The sequence below is a fragment of the Helianthus annuus genome, chromosome 1, assembly GCF_002127325.2.
Source record: "Helianthus annuus cultivar XRQ/B chromosome 1, HanXRQr2.0-SUNRISE, whole genome shotgun sequence".
Classification (NCBI taxonomy): domain Eukaryota; kingdom Viridiplantae; phylum Streptophyta; class Magnoliopsida; order Asterales; family Asteraceae; genus Helianthus; species Helianthus annuus.
The window spans coordinates 113,834,875-113,856,762 of NC_035433.2; the positions used below are offsets into that span (position 1 = coordinate 113,834,875).

At 39.0% G+C, this 21,888-nt stretch overlaps 2 protein-coding genes and 1 long non-coding RNA gene across 8 annotated transcripts; 1 reads left to right on the forward strand and 2 right to left on the reverse strand.

Annotated features, from left to right (window-relative positions):
- Nucleotides 1-1,027: 1,027 nt before the first annotated feature.
- LOC110929487 lies at nt 1,028-2,058 on the reverse strand. Its single transcript, XM_022172645.1, has 3 exons — nt 1,786-2,058; nt 1,692-1,704; nt 1,028-1,581 (listed from the first exon to the last, which is right to left on the reverse strand). Exons 1-3 carry the CDS (start codon nt 2,056-2,058, stop codon nt 1,028-1,030), a joined length of 840 nt encoding a protein of 279 aa, XP_022028337.1.
- Nucleotides 2,059-4,837: 2,779 nt separating this feature from the next.
- LOC110875186 lies at nt 4,838-8,061 on the forward strand. Of its 4 annotated transcripts, none has more exons than XR_002556568.2 (5): nt 4,838-5,244; nt 5,344-5,525; nt 6,110-6,692; nt 6,785-6,967; nt 7,583-8,061. It is a non-coding gene; the product is annotated as an uncharacterized LOC110875186 (long non-coding RNA). The 4 variants fall into 4 exon arrangements; XR_002556566.2 differs by having other exon boundaries at nt 4,840-5,525; nt 6,110-6,212; nt 6,304-6,692; XR_002556567.2 differs by having other exon boundaries at nt 4,840-5,525; nt 6,110-6,171; nt 6,304-6,692.
- A 2,187-nt stretch (nt 8,062-10,248) lies between these two features.
- LOC110875173 (dihydroorotate dehydrogenase (quinone), mitochondrial) lies at nt 10,249-15,130 on the reverse strand. Of its 3 annotated transcripts, none has more exons than XM_022123377.2 (12): nt 14,833-15,130; nt 14,644-14,720; nt 13,545-13,868; nt 13,251-13,455; nt 12,429-12,509; nt 11,938-12,045; nt 11,828-11,857; nt 11,471-11,608; nt 11,296-11,333; nt 11,103-11,202; nt 10,692-10,762; nt 10,249-10,530 (listed from the first exon to the last, which is right to left on the reverse strand). In XM_022123377.2, the coding sequence occupies exons 1-12, from the start codon at nt 14,992-14,994 to the stop codon at nt 10,515-10,517; spliced, it is 1,350 nt and encodes a 449-aa protein (XP_021979069.1). In that variant the 5' UTR covers nt 14,995-15,130; the 3' UTR covers nt 10,249-10,514. The 3 variants fall into 3 exon arrangements, with proteins under 3 accessions (XP_021979069.1, XP_021979065.1, XP_021979074.1); XM_022123373.2 differs by having other exon boundaries at nt 10,249-10,533; nt 14,833-15,129; XM_022123382.2 differs by lacking the exon at nt 10,249-10,530 and having other exon boundaries at nt 10,538-10,762; nt 14,833-15,129.
- Between the last annotated feature and the right edge of the window lie 6,758 nt (nt 15,131-21,888).

A 21,888-nucleotide genomic window follows, 5' to 3' on the forward strand; every position in this document is an offset into this window, starting at 1 on the left:
TCAGGTTCTAGACCACGTGGTTCACTCTTTTGTAAACGACGTTAGCTAAGGAGCTACATGAATTGTTATTATAGATAAATAATATCACACGTACTCACCAACCAAACAAATCACAAAACCCCCCAAATGGTTCAATCACAGAAACAGAGAAACACACAGCAAGTGTGAGATAGAAAGAGAGGAAGAGTGATGCAGTGGAGAGCCACATGTGGAAATGACTATGGTACTGGGGTTTCCGGTCACTACAGCGGCGATCAACAGTCGCGCTCCATGCAGTGGCGGAGCTAGACTTTAAAACCAGGGGTATCCCCCCAAAAAAATTACGGTATATTCATACAATAATAAAATACGATAATAAGTACAATAATAAAAAAATAATACCTAATAAATTTGCCCTCTTCTTTTTCTCAAAGCTTGAAATCGTTCCATCACGTCGTCATCTTTTACTTTATCAAAAGTTTCTTTTCCGATCGCACAAACCATAGCATTGTTCAAATATTCTGGGCCCATTCGATTGCGTAAATCCGTCTTGACAAGCTTCATTTTAGAAAAACATCTTTCAACGGTTGCGGTTGCAACCGGTAAAACCAAAGCTAGCTTCACTACCCGATAAACCAAAGGACAAGAAGTATGTGTTCCGGTTTCCACCATAAGACGAGCAAGATCACTTATTCCATTTAAGTTAGCAAATCTATCATCATCGCTTATAGTGTAACGAAATGACTCAATATCACCCAAAAGAGTCCCTAATTCTTTCGTAGTAAAATCATCCGGGTACATCTCAGCAAACGCCAGTATCTTCGATGGGTCAAACTTAGAAAACCCGTTACAAGGATTTAAACCCGACATATTTTTTATCAAACTAGTTGTTACCTCACTAAATCGATTTCCTAATTCTTGAAGTTGCATATCCAAAACTTCATTAAAAATGTCAACTTCAAAATGATGTCGATTTGTAATGACATTCTTTCGGTTTCTTGGATTACCATAACTTTCTGTCATGTCCACCATCGTAATGTTGTTTTTTTCACAAAAGGAAGTAACTTTTTTCCAACATCGACTCAAACCCGTTTTCTCTTAAAGCATTTAATGCTCGTTTTGTTCCATTTATCAAGTTGGCCGCTTCTAATAAATCCTTACCTTTTTGTTGGAGATGTTTTGAGAGAGCATTTGTGTAGCTTAAAACATCTCCCATTAAGTGCATATAAAAAACAAACTCAAGTTTTTTAAAGTACGACAGAATACCTTTTGCATTTGTTCGTTGTTGACTACAATCTCCATCTTCTTTAACATATTGAAGTACGGTAACAACTTCCGGAAACAACCTAAGCAAACTGATGATTGTTCTATGATGTGAACCCCATCGTGTATCACCGGCTCGTGCTAGGGAAACCTCTTGGTTTAATCCTTTTCCCGTCTTAATCTCACCTTCAAGTATTTCATTTTCCACTCTCGCTTTTTTTGTCTCCCTTATCATATCTTTCCGTTTGTAAGAAGCAGAAACTGTAGTAACAACCATGGAAAGGTATTCGTAGAAAGTTTTAACACCGGGATTTTTTTTGCGACCGCCACAATCACCAACTGAAGTTGATGAGCAAAACAATGGATATAATATGCTGACGGGTTATCTTTTAGAATCAAAGCTTTTAACACATTAAATTCTCCTCGCATGTTGCTTGCACCATCATAACCTTGTCCCCTTACCTATTTAAGAAAAAAATAAGATTAAAACGATTAATGAGTTTTTAAAGTATATTTAAAGAATCAATAAAACTAATTACTTACTTGTTTTATGCTCAACTGGTTATTTGCTAATAAAGAATCAATGGCTTCTTTAAGAGTTGAAGAAGCCGTGTCTCTCACGTGAACAATTCCAATAAAATTTTCTCTAACAACCCTAAATTTATCAACAAATCTAACAACAACAGCCATCTGTTCCTTCAGAGATACGTCACTAGATTCATCAACCAACAACCCAAACACATCATCTTTAATTTCTGCACATATGTTTTTGGTTACTTCCTTTGCAAAACATTCAATAATCTCCTTCTGTATCATTGGCGATGTCAATTTATTGTTCTTTTTTGCGTTCCCCAATGTGTACTTACCAATTTCCGAATGATTGGTACTGATCAGCTTTAAAACCGAAAGAAAAATTCCTTGAGAATTAGATTCTTCCGATTCATCATGGCCCCGAAATAGTAAAGAGTTTTCTAAACAAAATCTAGCACTCATAACAGAACCAAGCAATCGATAATAATTTGCAATCTTTTCTTCTTTAGTCTATTTGTTTAAATTCTCATCTATGTGTTCATCTTGTTTCATCAGACTGTGACATTTTTGCGCCGCTTTTAAATGATGACTATCAACTTTCCCAACATGTTCTGTTAAGGAACCCTTTTTAGTCCAATCACAAAAGCCCTTAGAATTAGATGACCATGTATCTCTTCCTCCTTGATTACCAACATCTTCTTTAAACAAGTAACAATATAAACAGAAGGCTTTATTTACTTTAGTATTATACTCTAACCACTTATGATCATTAAACCAAGTAACAACAAAACGCTTTTTTTTTCCATAATAGTCTTTGAAAGGAAATTCATGACTACGCGGTTGAAAAGCCCCTTTAATAAGATACGCCCTTCTTATGTCATCTATTTGATTAGGGTGATAACTAGAAATAGGTGGCCTATCATAGGGATCCGAAGGAAGATCATTCAAATCGATAATACCTCGTGTTGTAGGAATTGAAGTTGTAGGAGTACTTGGACCAATATTAACATTTTCTTGCATAACAACATTCGAACTTGCATCAATGTCATCATTTGCTTGAACATTATCATTAGCAACATTCGGACTTGTATCATTCGGGATTGTATCATTAGCAACCCGGTTTTCATCAATTTCCTCAAATTTTCTTTTGAAAAAGTTCCCAATTAGTGATTGTTTTTTAGTTTGAGGTTTCATCTTCATCACAAATCAAAGAATTCAACTAATCAACTCCCAAGTTTAACAACGAAAAGAGAAAAGTTTTAGTTTTCAAACATAAACAATATTACATTAACAACAAACATTTAAAGAATTAAAGTTACACATCTTAAACCCTAACATATTCACAAATCACAATTTCACATAAACTTAGGCTATCTCCATCCACAACCTTCTCCAACCCAACCTTATAATAAAAAACTAATTTCTCTCTCTTCCACCTACACAACCCAACCTACCTCAACCTTCTACTCACATTCACAACCCAACCTTTATAACATTTTTTTATTAAATATATATTTTTATGCTTATTAATTATCCATAAATGTGTTAAAAATAATTACAATTAATATTTTCATTTGAAACCGATTTGTTTTAAAAGCAAAATAAATAACAACAATATAAGAAATCTTTTAATAAAAAAACACATACATTCATCAAACATAGTTAATAAAATTATCAAAAAAAAATCTAACGAACCAGTAAAATCAGTACATGTGAAAAACAAAGATATATGCATTTTTTATAAAAAATAATTAAAAACATATATTTTTTTGAAGGAACTCAGTTTTTTATAAAATTTATATCGATATGTTCACAAAAAAAAGTTAAACAAAACTGTGTTTTTAGATTTTTTTAATAATTAAATATTAAAAAGTTATTAAAGAAAATCATGTTTTAGCTAGAATTAATTGTTTATAAAACAAAAATGAAAAACATAATTATAAAAGAACCACTCAATAGCCAACATGTGGCATTTTTAAAATAATAAAAAAATCATCAACCAAAGTTGCCACACCAACTTGGTCGTGAGTTTTATATGATTTTTTTATTTTATTTTTTACTTTTTGACCAACCAACCAAGGTTTTGGTCACCAATGGTTGTAGCCTTACAAGTTACAAACAATAACTGAAAAACTAAAAACTAAAATAAAGTATCAAATCAAATTATCAATAGGGTGTTGCTAAATGCACTCTCTTTTTTTTTTCTATTTTTACTGGTTATACTCCCCCCTTAAAGTTTTTAATACGTACAATCAAACCTTCTACTTTGTTTTTTAATTGCATCTACCTAAATTTTTAAACAATTCAAAAATATAATTAAATTAGATAACAACGAAACCTCATGTTATTTTCCAAATTTTAAACTCTTTTTACACTAAGAGAACAACATCCAAATTAGATTAATAGTCACACAAAAACTGCTGATCTTGATCATGTTGCTTCTAATACTAAACCCTACTTACACTATCTCCATGATCAATAATATTCAAAAACATTAAACCTTAACTAAGCAGCACTACATACAAATAGATATGATCAAGTAAAATAACAATTGATCTGAAACCGGCACCGAGGATCAAGAGCGGTAAGATCATGGACCGTCTGAAGTATGAGTGGGTGGTGGGGTACCAGATCGAGAAACAATTGGATGAAGATGAATCAGTAGAAACGATGAACGAGAAAGCTAGAAGAACAATGGCGAATCCAGCCATGGAAAATGCCGATTCACGTTTTCCGAATCCTTGCTGCAAAATTGTTATGTGACTGCGGCATCCTCTTCCTCGTAACCACCACCACCACCACCACCACCACCACCACCACCACCGTAATCGCCATTGTTGTTAGGGTTACTGGAAGTGAGATGTGATGTTATAGCATGTTCATGGTGGTTATTAGATGCAGATTGAGATGTGAGATCTTTGCATGTTCAGTGGTTTGTTGACATTGGAGAAGAAAGATTTAGAGAGAGATAATTAATAATACGGAATTCTATAGGGGTATAATTTGACAAACTAAGATTGTTTATTTTTAGAAAAAGGGTGTGAAAAGTAAAACTGGAGGTGCATTTCCTCTTTTATCAATATTCAAGAATCGAGCCTCAGTTCAAACAATACCTTTTGGAGGGCAAGGGGGTTTGAAGAGAGCTTATCAAGGAAATCTTTCACAGTCATGATCTTTTCATTCTCGAGACGCTTACAAATCGAGCCTCAGTTCAGTCACTGAGATCGCAGGGAAGACTGGAAGAGGACGCTCAAGTCTCCATGTGGTGGCTAGGGTTTCAATTGCGGTTTCAGGAAGCATCAGTGGAACTCAATGGTGATGAAGATGGCTTCAAGAAGCTCCGGCGAAAAACCTAGGGTTTCGGCTATATTCCGGTGAAGTTCCGGTATAAGGACTAATGCTTGCATATTCCATTTTCAAGTAGATCGGTGACCGATTCGTCTGCGTGTGTGTGCTTCTGGTGGATTAGAGGTAACCGTACACATTAGGGTTCACTCTATCTGAAACAATACCTTAGGGTGACTGAACTACCAGATGGTTCTTTGACGATTTGGTACTCTCTCACGTCAGCCCAGCCGTTAATCCGGCGACTCTAGCGACGGTGGTGACTGATGGTGGTCTATCCGAAGATGACTTAGGGCTCCGCCGTGAGCGCTATTGGTGAAGCCGGTTTGGTCAATCGAACGCGACGCGTTGGCGGTGATACAATCGTTAACGACGGCGATGGTGATGAGAAGTTTGAGGCGAACAAGGTAACTTTATGATAAAGATTTTAGAATGATTTATGTTTTGGTAACATGCAGTGAGCAGGTGATTTTGATATATTGTTACATCGTAATTAAACTGTTGTTGGTTCATATTAATTTCCTATCTTCAAGTGTGATTTAGTTTTCCGTTTCGGTTTACCTATCCATTTGAATAGTTGTTGTTGTAAACACACTACTATGCATGTAGGCATGTGAAATTATTTGTTAATGGAAGCTCTCTAATGTCGTTTATGTTTTAAATTGTTAGCAATAGGATCGGGGTGTTTAAACATGCTATATAAAGCTAACACTATTATCTTTATTTTGACATAAGAACCACCCTCTAATTCATTTTCACTCTTACATGATGACATGTAAGTAACTGGATTTTAGCCTCAATTGGCTGCAATATCACAAAATCATGGTTTTGCAAAATAGAATCTTTAGGTATTTAGACTTTACTTTTCAAACCAATACCAGGCTTTTCTCTTAACATGTTACTTTCAAAAATAATGAGTCTGTTTTTTATGAACTATTGCTCGAGTTTACCTTCTAAAACAATGTTTTAATTCGCTTCTTTGTTATGGCAGCGAACTCGCAGAAATACAAAAGGTTTACTACTTTATCATGATATTAATGTGTTATCCACCAGGTACTCTATACTCCGCCTTGATAATCTGATAATGATACCAGGTACCTATTACTAATCGTTTGTGGGTCAAACTAACACGCTCCACAAACCTAACCACTCATGTTGTCCCATGTGATACTTTTCTTTTTTCAGGCTCCGGCTGCTAGGCGTGGAGCATCTGCCTCCTGGTAGAGGGAGGTTAAGTGATTTCTGAATTAGATGAAAACCTATGCAACCGTTTTTTCATGGAGAACAACTTCTATTGTTTTTGTTTATGTCTTGAAACTAGATTTGGATTGATTGATGCAACCCTATGGAAGGAAATAGCCTCTTCGTTCGATAAAGAAGCTATGACATACTATATGAAAGTTACGGAGTACGATGTTTGGAGAACACAGTAAAAAGGATAAGCGTGTAGTTCAACCAAGCACTTTTAAACTAACAAATATCTCCATTGCGGGGAGAGTTCAGCTGGCATCTACAACAGCAACACACGTCTATCTAAACCCAACTACCGGCCCTATGAAGTCAATCGCCACTAGGTAAACGACTTTTCGTGTTATAAATTTGGTTGCCGGAATTTCTACGCCAAAGATTCTTATTTTCTCTTATAAAATGCGTATCTCAACTTTAGAGACCAGGATAGCAACAGATTGCCATCTACCGTAGAATTTAGTCGCGCCAAAGAAAAGTCGAAAGAATCCATAGGAAATTAACCAATCGTCGCATATTAACTACAACAAAAAACCGAACAAACCGCTGCAAGTATATCCTCCACCTACCAAATCTGAATTCAGATTTTTATACATGTCATCAGGTATTTTTTTTTTTTTAGATTTAAGACACGTGAATATATTTAGAGCTGTAATTGGAATCTCATTGTGCTTCATTTTGTTAATATAATCTGCTGGTACTTTATTTAAAAGACGAGCAAAGGAACAATGTTTTGTTAGTTTGCTTACTCTATCATCTTCGCAAGTTGATAAAAGTTTCTAAAAATTGTTTCCAGTGTTGACTACACTAACTTTAGAGTTGTAAACTAAACTATTGTTATACAAAAAAAATCAGTTGTGTTGAGTTTGTAAACAAAACTTTTATAGAAGTTATCATGTTTTAAAACCCCATATACATCTTATGTATCCTTTTAACATCTAGGATATAGTGGTTGTTGGGCCCATTTGGATGCTCTACGAAACATATTAAATCAACTTCCCTTGTAATAGGTCGTCCAAGTTTTTCAATTTGTTCACTGTTATTAATCAACTGTAATGAAACCTATGACTTGCAACCAATTTAAATACATGCATGTTATGACTTATATCTTCCCATATTGTTTCTGTGTTTTCTTTTTACATCCTATTAGAGTAGCAAGGCTTATATATCGTATTATTCCCAATCTGTTATCAAATAAGATATCTTATATTCTTTGTAGGTTTACATACATTCTACTCAATCCATTACGAAGCATACAAGGTCAAGGTAGTGTATTGTTATACAATACTGGTACAAGTCTCCCACCTGCTTATACTTTATTTCAAAACCATGTACTCTATTTATTATTGCTTTGGAGGCGAGGCCACAACTTATCCTAAATGCAGAAAAAAAGATCTTGGAGCAGTGTTGTTGATCTGCATGATAGAGTATCGCACATTTATGGGGGCCTGTTATACATGATGGGTGCTAAAGAGAATTTATGTATGATAGTTTTGAATGATTAGTTTTGAATGATTAACATAAGCAGATGTAAACTGTCTTTTATTTGCAGTATGACAAGAAAGACAATGGTTTTACATTACCTTGGTGGTTATGGTAGCCCCATTATCCAGTCCACAGCCAAAATTTGTATACTACTTTTTTTTTTTTTTGAAAATTATTTGTATACCACTACACCATAGTAAATTTTGTTATTTATTTGACCATGCTGTATGCGAAAGATATTGTTATTAACTAGAGGTTGAAAACAGGCTGGTCAAACACGTTGACACGTACAATTTATACTTTCATATCAAAATGAGTTTGGATGGGCACTATTAACATAATTTAGGATATTAGTCATTTGGAACACAATAAAGTGGCGTTATAGTTCGAGCTACCTTTTGTTATTTGAAATGTTTTGTCATTCTTATAGAACGATTTGGTTTAGCGCGCTTTTATCATTCTCATAGAAACATTTGGTTTTGCGCGCTGCAACGCGCGCACATGGTATACAACTAGTTGACATAGAAATAGGGAGGGCCCATGTGGGAGAGAGACATGTTAGAGGGAGAGAGAAACGGTCAGTTACCTGAAGGTTCGTTGCCGACCAGACGGTGGCATACAACAGACATATACTATGAAAACAAATGTTTATAAAAATGCTTAAGGAGAGTGGCGTTATAGTTCGAGCTACCTTTTGTTATTTGAAATGTTTTGTCATTCTTATAGAACAATTTGGTTTAGTGCGCTTTTGTCATTCTCATAGAACGATTTGGTTCTGCGCGCTGCAATGCGCTGCAACGCGCGCACATGGTATACAACTAGTTGACATAGAAATAGGGAGGGCCGATGTGGAAGAGAGACGTGAGAGGGAGAGAGAAACGGTCAGTTACCTGAAGGTTCGTTGCCGACGAGACGGTGGCATACAACAGACATATACTATGAAAACAGATGTTTATAAAAATGTTTAAGGAGAGTGGCGTTATAGTTCGAGCTACCTTTTGTTATTTGAAATGTTTTGTCATTCTTATAGAACGATTTGGTTTAGCGCGCTTTTGTCATTCTCATAGAACGATTTGGTTTTGCGTGCTACAACGCGCGAACATGATATACAACTAGTTGACATAGAAATAGGGAGGGCTGATGTGGAAGAGAGACATGTGAGGGGAGAGAAGTTTGCGGTCTATGGCAATGGTTTTGGATAAATTGACAATGGTTTGAGGGTAGGTTTTGGATTCGTCCGCTTTTTGTAGAAAACTTATACGTGAAGATTCACAGCCTATAGCCCATTACACATGCTCCTATAAGGTGGTGTTTGTTTTCTGGAAGAAGAGCTTCCTGGCCTCTTTTGTCTGCACCGTGCAGACGCGGGAAGAGGTTTGGCCTCAGAAGAGTGTTTTTTTTTTTTCAAGAAGTGCTTTTTACCTCTCCCCAACCTCTTCTTGGGGAAGTGATGAGAGGTAAGCTTCTCCAAGCAGAGGTTTACCTCTTCTTGGCACCACCTCCACCTCCGACACTGCTCCGCCACTGCTCCGCCACCACCTCCACCACCTCCACCTCCGCCACTGCTCCGCCACTGCTCCGCCACCACCTCCACCTCCGACACTGTTCCGCCACTGCTCCACCACTGCTCCGCCACCACCTCCACCTCGGAACCCCTGCTCCGACCCCAAATCGAACCCCCAAATCATCAAATCGAACCCCAAATCATCAAATCGAACCCCCAAATCATCAAATCGAACCCCAAATCATCATCATCAACAACATCACAAACAAAACCCCCAAATCGAAAACCCTAAAATCGAAAACCCGGTTCAATCTCCGGCCCGGTGTGAAGGCGGAGGTGGTGACGGTCGTTGCAGGCTCGGTGGTTGTGATGATGGCGGTGGAGGTGTGAAGGCGGAGGTGGTGACGGTGGTTGTGATGATGGCGGTGGTGAAGTGGTGGCGGTGGTTATGATGGCGGTGGTGAAGTGGTGGCGGTGGTGATGATGGCGGTGGTGAAGTGGTGGCGGTGGTGATGATGGCGGTGGTGCAGATTGTAGACTAGAGAGAGAGTAGAGAGAGAGTGGAGGTGCAGATTGTTGTGTGGTGTGTGTTCTAAACCTAGAAGAAGAGGTTTTATATATAAAAAAAAAAAAACAAACCCTCTTCTCCTTGCAGACTGAAGACATTTGGTCTACCTCTTCTCCTGCAGATGCCTGCAGATGTGGCCTGCAGCAGAAGAGGTTTTCGTGCAGAAAAAACAAACAGCACCTAAGTCAAATCATCAAAAACTTTCTCAACGAGTCAATTTGCCATTTTCCATTATAGAAGGTTTTGTTCTTACAAACACCAATGTAACAAGTTTAAATCATGATTTTAAACCACTGCTTTAACATTCATTAAATTTTAATTTTCGAAGTTATTTTATGAAATCCTAGTTGTATATAACCCATCTTATAACAATGTTGCCCATTGTAACATTCTCAAATAATTATTAAAATTGGTTCAAAACCTATAAATCTAACACAAAGTTTTGAAACGAAGAGTTAACACAATGGTTTCACTCAAACTAAAACTCTAAAAGCCTCATGAAGATTAGCTTGAAACGCGCCATACAGTTCTTCGTCGTTATCGTCAACAATTTCTGGGATCACCGAAGTCAATGTCGTGAATTCTCTTCACCCCTCAAACATCAGAACCGCTGCTTATAATAACAAAACGAAAAAGAAATATAACTGAGATTTTTGAAGTTACAAAATTACAACAATAGAATGAAGCTAAAAATACTACTCAGAGGCAGTCTCCCAGTAACTTATGTTTACAAAATCAGGAAAAATGATTGTGATAAATCGGCATGATTACCGGCAATCTGCACCAACCGCTTCATAAATTGACTTGAAACCGTCCCTTTTTAAGCAATCTGCAAGTTCGGCCTGCAAAAGGAAAAATACAGGCTTGTAATTACATTTACAGAAAAAACTAAAAGTAATAGATCTACATTAGAGGTGGCTCTTTCAGCTTAATTACTTGTAAATAAGTTAACCCGGTTACGATTTATCTATAATGGGTTTAGACTTTAGGGATCTTAAGACACCCCCAAAAGTATAGGAACATGATCAAAAGTTAGTGATCAGTTAACGACATGGTGACAGAACACACTAAGTGTTAAGTTGGGGGTGGCAGCGGCCAATAGCCAATAGTTTGGGGTGATAAAATCCAATAACCCTAAAACAACCCAAAAGTTAGAAGTAAACAGTGTGAGCCGCATGATACCTTAATCTGAGGTATAAGGGCGGGTCCACCATAAGCAAACGCTGAATAAAGCTGAACAAGAGTTGCTCCTGCTCTTATCTTTTTGTAAGCATCCTCACCACTAGATCAATTAAACAATCGGTAAGTAATCCATCTGGTAATGTTACAATCATAACTTGTATACAAAAAATCTAGAGGAAAATGAGACACAAACCTGCTCACACCTCCACAGCCGACCAAAGGAATCTTTCCCTACAAAAACAAAATACATAATAAATTCTCAAATCAGCTTTAGAAGGAACATTTTTATATATCATACATATGTCGTATAAAGTTTGTAGATAAGAAACAATGGTGGACAATCCCTATAAATATAAAGTCAACCATACCTTTGTTAGAACATACACATCCTTGAGTATATCATTTGACAAACTAAAAAGAGGCTTCCCGCTCAGTCCACCACTTTCCTTTGACACAGGGTTTATCGCTACTACTTCCGGCCTTGAAATTGTTGTGTTCGATATAATCTACAAGAAAACTTTTGAATCTTCGGTGAGATTAAACCAATGTCAATTAGATTCATGAACTTTCTAGAAGAAGTGACAAGTGAAAATAACTTATTTCTTGAATTAGCATGCAGCTATGTTTTAAGGAAAGGCATTTTATAAATTATAACTATATTTTTCCTATATATATATATGTAAGTGAATATATCGTAATTTATGCATTTGCATAGAGAAGCATACCAAACCATCCAAGCTGAGGTCAAGAGCAACCTACAATATCAAAATGTAACGAGTAAGAACCCAATATTTTGAAAAAAAAAAAAAAAGTATTGTGTTGCAAATATAAATACCGCTGCAATATCTTCAAGATCTTGCTTAGACAAATCTGGAGCGATTTTGACTAGTAGTGGAGGTGGGCCTTCTTTACCCCATTTCATCTCATCACGAGCTGCTTTAACCTTTACATATAGCAAAAAAATATAATGGACTTGTAACCTTTTAATCAATCTCTGAATTAGCAGACAACTAGACTATAGTAAGAAACCACCACAAGTGGCCTAGTGGTGGAGTGACTTGGGTTCTCCAATGGAGACCCAAGTTCAATTCCCATTAGTGCCACTTTGGTGGCCACCGACACCCGCTTTAAAGCCGGACCGAGGACACTCGATGTCTCGGGTTCGAAACATGTTTCTTACCCCTCTTTGATGGCTATGGGTATTTGTCGCCAGGGATCCTTGTCGGGTGGTGAACTGGGAAGGGAGATCCCTTCCGCGGTCAGGGGTACCGTGCAACTACCCTTTTTTTTTTAGACTATAGTAAGAAGTTTGACCGAATCTCAAACCTTCTTAACAAGATCCTTTAACTGATTTCTTCCTTGAAGCTGCCGGAGTCCGGGGGTATTTGGGGACGACACATTAATCACCTACAACATAATAAACCAAACGCATTGCAAATTAATAAAAGAATATTGGATTTTAATAATCCTAACTATTCACCGTTGGCCGCCAACAGTCTCAACTTCAAAAATAACCATTGGCAGTCCCAACTATTAAAATATTGGAGCCAATGGACCCTGACTAACAGAACCTTAACGCCGTTAGTCTCCGGTCGCCGGAAAACTGTTTTTTTGGCTAGTAAAAGGTTTCTAAAGGTCCGATCTAAGGTTACAAAGAGGTTTGGGATGAGGATGTTAAGTTTTCTGGCCAAAAAGTTGAGTTTTCAAGCCAAGTATAAGTTTTCCCGCGAAAAAATGAGTTCTGTCGACTTCAATAATTGCGGCTTTTATTAGAAAAAGGTTCCTAAAGGTCCGTAATAAGGTTACAAAGAGGTTTGGGACGAAAATGTTGAGTTTTCCGGCCAAAAATGAGTTTTACGGTCAAAAACGTTTTTCCGGTGACCGGAGATTAACGGCATTAGGGTTCTGTTAGTCAAGGTCCATTGGAGGCCAATATGTTAATAGTTGGGACTGCCAGTGGTTATTTTTGAAGTTGGGACTGTTGGCGGCCAACGACGAATAGTTGGGATTATTAAAATCCAATATTCCATTAATAAAACGGTCATATCCCGATAAATAGAGATATGAATATCTACCCAAACTATTCAATATATAAAGACGGAACTTAAGCAGAAAACAAATAAAAATCAAGTGAAAAAAGGAGGCTACCAAGTAGTCGGCATACTGGGATAGTGAATGAACGCCTTGTACATAATCTGCAGCAGCATCCTCACTGGTTTTATTCTTTCCGATATTGACCCCAAGAATCCCGGGACCCGCTTTGCCTCCGTGTTTGGCTTCATGTTGAGCCTCCAACCGTTTTGCAACAGCAGCTATTCCATCACCGTTAAAACCACACCTGTTAATAATGGCACTGCCCACAAACAAAGCATGACGACAGGTTAAAAGGGCTATTATCAATCGCGATTGTAAACATTAATAGGAAAACCATTTGATACTTACCCTTGGTCTCGCAATCTGAACATACGAGGCTTTGGATTACCTTCTTGTGGAAGAGGAGTTACTGATCCAACTTCTACGAAACCGAAACCTAAACCAAGTAAACCGTCAACAGCTTCTGCGTTTTTATCGAATCCGGCAGAGAGACCGATTGGATTAGAAAACCTTCTTCCCCAAACTTCAAGCCCTAGTATTTGTTGGTCGGGTCTCTTTTCTTTAGGGACCAACCCACGAGCCGCGGCAGAGATAGCCAGGCGGTGAGCAACCTCGGGATCCAGCAGTGCAAACAATGGATTTGCAAGTTTCGATGCTGAGAATAACCAGCCACTGCAAGATTGTACATCAAGAAGGGTAACAACTAGAGGAGATGAAATTAAACAAGAATAAATAGCGGTCATATTCGGTAGCACATTAGATTCAATGAAACATGAACCACATGACAAACTGTGAATTAAAAAGGTGTCCATGGTTCAGTTTGAAACCGTAAAAATCACCCAAAATGGCCATCGCTTGGTTTCGTGCAAACTTGATCTAAATAAGCGAGAAGCACACAAAAGCTACAAGGTCTAAACCGAGGCGCGAAACGCCAAGCGCACTGCTTTTCATACCCGAGGCTCAAATAACTATATATTTATTTTTTTAATTTCCTATAGGTCTCTAGCATCATTTACCCAACATTCAGACACAAATATGCTTTATATACAGTTTAATATTGAATTTACATACAAAGCATGTTGTACAACAATGTGCTGCACAAAAATGTTGGAAATACGCCTCGGGTCAACTTTTTGCCTAAAGAGTGCGCCTCAGGTGCGCTTCTTGTAAAATGTGCGCCTTATGTAGGCTAAGGCGTTGAGGCCTGCGCTTTAAGGCGCTTTTTTAAACCAAGCGTGCAGCTTTTTAAAACCTTTTCGTTTTAGGAATTTTCAAATCGTACAAAGTGATTCGGTTTAAATTTATACTCAAAATCGGTTAGAAAAAATCCAACCGTTTGTAACGATTTGCTATTGCTTTACAACGGTCAAAAAAACCATTACTAACTATCTGAGTATAAAAACCGTCAAAACCGAACCGTAACCGCAAACACATCCATATCAAGTACCTGAATGTTGGTTCATCTAAAGTGCTGACATAAGCTCCTCCAACCAGACCAATAACGGCTCCTGTAAGTAATCTTCCCTACAAAATAATATTAAAACCTAACAGCATTCAAGTTCGAACTCAAACACCAAACACACTTTTTAGTTTATTTTTATATTATTAGTGAACAATCTAACCACATAAAAGTTACCATTCTAGAAGAAGGAGGAAGATTCGATTTGTGAGTTGCAGTAGCGGAAGAAGAAGATGATGAAGAACAATAATGCCTGCGATTGGCGATCGGAACCGCCATTGATTTCAGCTTCTGTGTGACTGATCCTTTCATGAATCCGAACGCAATTCTTCTAGACATATTTCAGCTGCAAAACACGATGATTATTGTTCTTCGAGTTCACCAGTCACTTGACATTGACTGTGTTTTGACGCTAAGTTGAATTGAATGAATATGGTCGGCTTAATCCAAGTGGAATGTGTAAAGTTGTAAACCCTTTTTTGCTAGGAAAATTGGTATTTAATAAACCAATCTTTGCCCAGTTGGTAAATAATAATCCAACCTACAGAATTGGTATATAATAATCCTACCTATCAATATGTTGGTACTCAATGAACCTCCGTTAGTTTTTTTTAACTGAAGTTAGTTTTTAAGTTTTATTTATTACACAAACAGTCCCTGTAGTTGTAATTTACTAGTTTTAACTGTGAGTTAATAGCCAAAATGGTCCTTGAGGTTAATAGCCACAGCACCGCCACCACCACCACCACCACCACCACCGCCACCGCCACCACCGCCACCACCACCGCCACCACCACCCCCGCCACAGCACCGCCACCACCGCACCGCCACCACCACCACCACCATCGCCACAGCACCTCCACCACCGTAACCATCGCCACATCACCACCACCACCACCGCACCACCACCACCACCGCACCGCCACCACCACCACCACCGTCGCTAGAGCTGTTGGATCTGTGATGTTTTTGGTCAGTCATCGTCTGTTGCTGCATCTGAATTCAAACCCCTTAGGTGTCGATGATCAAAGACAGAGATGGTGGTGGTGGCGGTGCGGTGGTGGTGGTGGCGGTGCGGTGGTGGTGGTGGCGGTGCTGTGGTGATGGTGGTGGTGGCGATGGTGGTGGTGGTGGTGCGGTGGTGGTGGTGGTGGCGGTGGTGGTGCTGTGGCGGTGGTGGTGGTGGCGGTGGTGGTGGCGGTGGTGGCGGTGGCGGTGCTGTGGCTGTTAACCTCAGGGACCATTTTGGCTATTAACTCATAGTTAAAACTAGTAAATTACAACTACAGGGACTGTTTGTGTAATAAATAAAACTTAAAAACTAACTTCAGTTAAAAAAAACTAACGGAGGTTCATTGAGTACCAACATATTGATAGGTAGGATTATTATATACCAATTCTGTAGGTTGGATTATTATTTACCAACTGGGCAAAGGTTGGTTTATTAAATACCAATTTTCCTTTTTGCTATACTTTTAAGGTTTTTGTTATTGCAAGTTTAGTACTTATGCTTTTTGTTTTGCTAAAATCTCTATCAAGTATATAAAGGTGTTTTGCTAAAGTATACCGGTAGGAACTAGGAAGGCCCATACGTTGCAGTGGGTACGTCTATTTTGTCGTTTTATAGTTGTTGTTGAGGTTCTCATCGTTGCTTTTTCCGGTATGTTGTCGGAACAGATGTGTGCACATTTGTACAAGACGGTCTCGACCCTCATTCCTCCTACTGCGGCGCCATCCATTCTTGACCTTCGTTGCTCCCATGGAGGCGACAGGAAAAAATACAATTGTGAGACTAAGGGGTAGGGGCGCTCCACTTGTCACACCCCAACCGATGGCGGAATCATCAGGGCGCGACACTAGGCGAATCAGATTGCTCAAGAGAATCCATAACAACTATTTAGTGACAATATTTAAAGTGTTCATTATCCCATACTAATAAACAATATATCAGCAAACAGTCATACAGATTTCATGTTCTCTCAAACAATACAAAATCCGACAACCCAGATTTATGTGGGTTTCTAGACTTCCTAGTCTTGATTCGAGGTAACTGTGATTAACCTGCAACATACGTTAAAATAATGTCAATACAAAAATGTATCGGCGAGTATACATGTTTGATATAGTAATAAAGTAGGTAAAAAGCGTTGCGAATTTCCACATACATAAACGAGATACACAACATACACACTACAAGACAAATACTACCAGCTAAGTCACTCGATGACTGCGTCGGGGATCTAAAAGAGGGCGTGATTTCCTTAACTAGACCCCGTTGGGTGTGAGTCCAACTATAGTACCATACTAGCTAAGGTGGAACGTCGCGAGTGAGTGTCCTAGCACATATGTATTAAGCATCACGTGTAAATATGTACGTCAGTTACTCGCATGTGAAAATAGTTTAGAGTATGTACTGCGTTTTAATAGTGCGTTTTAGATATGAACGTATGTTACACCCCAAAGTATGTTTAGAGCGTTAAAAGGGGTCAACTATACTCACAGTGTGTTCTTAGCAAGTAAACACAATCTGGATTGGATTGAAGAGAGCGCGTCTGAACTAGCCTGTGAACAGTAGCATAAGTCGTTGAACAGCGGGTATACAGAGTGTCAAATGGCGGGACGTTCGGATGGTGATCCGAATGGATGAATATCCATTCGAGCGGATGGTCATCCGGAAGCGGATGACCATTCGAACGGATGGCCATTCGAATGAGATGCGGGAGTTTGTAAATCGTTTTGAAAATTTGAAGTTTTCGTTGTAGCATTTGAACAACGTAAAGTATAGATGACAAGTCATCCGGTCGGATGGTCATCCAGACGGATGGCCATTCGATCAGATGGCTATTCGATCGAGAAATTGGTGAGTTGAAGTTTAACCAAATCGTTTCGAACAAGGAATAGTATAAAGGGCAGTTCACCTGGTCGAATGGTCATTCGATCGGATGGTCACCCGATCGGATGATCACTCGAGTGGGCAATCTGTTGTTTTGTAAATTTTGTAAAATTTCTAGGTAAAAGTTTTCGAGTTTTAACGGCGTGATGACGTGTTAAACAACGGAAAATACATCAAGGCCCAGCTCATTCGATCAGGTTCACTGACCTTTGATGGAATTTCATGTTCAACTCGTTAGTCGGTCATCCCTCCGGTGGAAATCCGTTTTCAAGCCGGCTCTCAACTAAGGAATGAGTAGAGAGTCTGAATGAATCTAGATTCCATTGGTTTTTGGGTAGAATGTTGAGGAAAAGTTGAAAACAGTTGAAAAGTGTTGAGATCTTGTTGAGATCTAAGTTAAAATGGTGGAAATCCCTTAGACCTGAACTAATCTTGATGAGATGATGTCACACAACAGTTTGCATATGCAACTGAGTGAGAACCACCTTCAAGGAGTCCAAATCAGGCGATTTCGAGAAGAAAATGTGTGATTTTGATGGAGAAGATGATGTAGAAGTGATTAATAATGATGATTGTACAAGAATTAAGGAGAGATACTTACGAAATATCCTTGAATCTCGATTGAAAGTGACTGAGAGTGACTTGAGTGCGTGTGATCGGATGAGAGAACCAAAGTGTTGAAATGAGACACAATGGCCCTATTTATAGATGAGAGCGAGAGTTAAGGCGGTCGAATGGGTTGTGATCGGATGGTCATCCGGTGGATGGCCATCCGAGCGGAATGTCATCCAGACGGAAGTCCATTCGATCGGATGTCCATTCGGACAGCCCGATTTCGTTGTTAGTTTTCCAACTTTCTTCGAAGTGTTTTGTTGCGTTAACTATTGTGGGTAATTTAAGCGTTAAAGCGAGATAAGTAGCGTCGTGCTATGTTGTGCTTCAGTGTGATAAATTGAGTTACGCGTGCCAGCGAGTGCGCGTTTAGACATGTTTAATACTCAGATATTTATTGTAACACCCCGTGTTTTCGAATGTCAAAGTCAAAGTCAAAGTCAAGTTGACTTCTTTGACTGTAAATAGTCTATTTTATGTTTTATTTGTATTATGTGGAGTAAGTGCTGTTAATCAAGAATCGAAGTAATCGAATATTTATCGATGCGAACCGATTTACGACCTTGAATAGTAGGAAGTAACAATGCGATAAAGTTAACTAACCAGTAATCAAACCAATCGAACCATCATCGAACTCGAATCTCGAATTACGTGAACTTTGGTTGTTGTTATACGTGTGTGTGTGCCTTATGTGTTACTTGTGCATGTTTACTTTATGTATTGTGGTGATCAATCGAATCAATCGAATCGAAACTCGAAACTCAATCGAACTAATTCGAAATCAAGTTGAGATAATTGGTAGAGAAGAGACTATGCTAGATGTATATGATTGTATGTTAGATATAGTGATTGGGACTGAAAGTAATTTGAATAGGAAATTCTATCGTATTCGTATCATCTTCAATCGAAATCGAAACGTCAAAAATCGTCGCACCGAACACTCGAACTAGGCTGTTGATCGATCAGGCTGTCAGCCGATCGAACAGCCCAGCCGATCGGACGGACTGTCCGATCGAGCAGGCTGTCCGATCGGGATGCCTGACCGATCGGCCAGCCCTTTCCTCTTTGGGAAGCCTATAAATAGGGCTGTCATTGTCATTTCTTTCCACTTTTGGAAACTCTCTGACCGACCAGCTCGTGCTCCCCTTCTTTTCTCAGATTTCTTTCGATTCCGGTAAGTTTTCATCCTAAATCTTGTACTTTCTTGATCATTACACACTCCTACACCATTCTATCTTTCAAATCTTGATTTCTAACCATGAAATCATCAAGATCTAAGCATTCTAGGATGATGTCATCATAGTGTTCTTCAAGAACATCATGTTTTGGCCTCATTCCACCATGAATAGCTTGGATCTAACCAATTTCCACATAAACAAACTAAGATCTATCATAGATCTGAACATTTACATAGTGTGAAGGATTGGAAGAAAGATTTCCAACTTTCTTTCAACTCTTCTACACTCAATGCTTTCAAACCGGTAGAAACGGAGCTTAAGCCGACTCACCAATCATTCTAAATGGATGAGTGGTTCAAGATTCGGATTCTATCTACGAGGTTCACCGACTTCGGGTTAAACGTCAAACTACCGCTCCGAACAGTTCACCGGCCGGACTTGGGTGATTCCTGTCCGAGCAGGGGAAACAAGTAAGAACGAAAACTCCCTGGTTCAACTCGTTGTCAAACTACCTCGATATAACGTCAAATAATCAGAACAGCCAAGTGTTAGACGAACAGGCCGACTAGGTCAGGATGCTGACCGAACGGTTAGGCTGTCTGAACGGACGGCCCAACCGATCGGACATGTCAGCCGATCGACCGGGCCAGCTGATCGGCTAGCATATGGTCCCTCACTTTGACAATTTCAGAAGTAAAGTATTGAACGAAGTAATGTCCGATCGAACGACCGATTGGTAAACATTACTCTTCGGATCATGAGATACTATGCTTCAACACTTAATCAGTTTACAACTCGTTTGACGTATTGGAGTGCCATCCGATCGAACATGTTGTCCGATCAGATGACATCCTGCTGAGAACTAACTACTGAAGTGTCTAACCGATCGGTTAAGCCGACCGATCGAACGGCCCGTTCGATCGATCGACCTGAAAGGTAAGAACACTTCAATGTTCTCAAATACTACAACGAAAACCTCAAAAGGTCAAACCATCATACACAAACACATCCTTTCCAAAGGAAGAAACAATCCACTCGAACAGTCCATCTGATCGGCCTAACCAACCGACCGGACAGACTGTCCGAACGGACTGGTTCTCCGAATGAACAACCCGTCCGATTGAACCTACAGTCTGATCGACCAGGCTGTTCGATTCACCATCCCTTGTTTCCATCTTACGAGTATTCATCGTTATGCTATCGAACTGTTCAGGCTAACCCTACTCTCAAGCGCTCCCTTCAATCCATCAATCAATCGCTGTGAGTATACTCAATCCCTTTTTGCTTTTAGCACTTTTGGGTGTTACCTACGTTACTTATTTCAAAACACAATCGATCACACTACTCAAACTATTTGAACGCTAACCAATTCGCATGTATTACGTGACTAAATGAATGCTTGTTGTTATGTTTACACGTGGAATGCTGTCTACCTGCCTTAACGACGTAGTACTATAGTTTGGACTCAGCACCCGTTCACACGGGGGTTGTTAAGGACAATTACTTGCATGGATTACGGTGGTAATCATGTATTGCGAACTGTCTCGGACAGTCAACCCGCAGTCATTGGTATCGACAGATCCATGTCGATAATTAACATGCTTCGTTTCCTCTGTGTACATGCTGGTTATGCGTAAACTATTCGAACTCTACTATGCTAATATCAAACTTGTATGCTCACCTTTACATTATATGTATTGACTTTATTTTAACGTATGTGACAGGTGTTTAAGATGTTTGCTTGCTAGGAAAGCGAGGCTAGAATAAAGCTCTAGAGCCCCCCCAACAAATAGTTGTCTGTCAGGAATAAGCAACTAGAGCATAATTGTTTGTAGATCTTGTCAGGCTGGGTCTTTAGGAGCATTTGAACAATATTTTATTATTTTCATTTAAATCTGAGTTGTCGGAACAGAATATTTGACTGGTTGTTATCTGTAATAATTTGTTTTATTATTTGGGACACGGTATGGGACGTGTTATTTAAACTGAATAGTGATGATAGTTGTTATGGAAACTTCTGGACAATCTGTTTCGCTCAGTGCCATGCCCCGATGATTCCGCCATCGGTTGGGGTGTGACAGATTGGTATCAGAGCCATAACTATAGGGAATTAGGCAAGACACGACCTAGTCCGGGTCGCTGTCTTAGAGACGTAGACTATAGTTAGGAACCAACAGACCAAGCATATACGCTAAATCCTGCTATTCTACACTATCACTACACTCGAATTTTCAATAATGAGAAGGCGATTTGGTCAGGATCAGGTGTGAAAACCGTAAACTCCCGATTAAATTGCTGGATCAATGCTGTTTTATCCAACTATTGAAGGATTCTTCATTTCTTTTTCAATAACGAACGAGGAGAATTATACCAAATCAGGAATGAAATCCATATTTTGATGAGTAATCTCCTCAGTTTTACTAAAACAAGGAAGAAATTGCTAAGCCAGGGGTGAAACCCGAACCTTGGCAACTTATTCCAACTTTTACTCATCTCACCAAAGCCTCGACGGAACTCCAACGACCTGAACTCACAAGTATAACCTAGGGA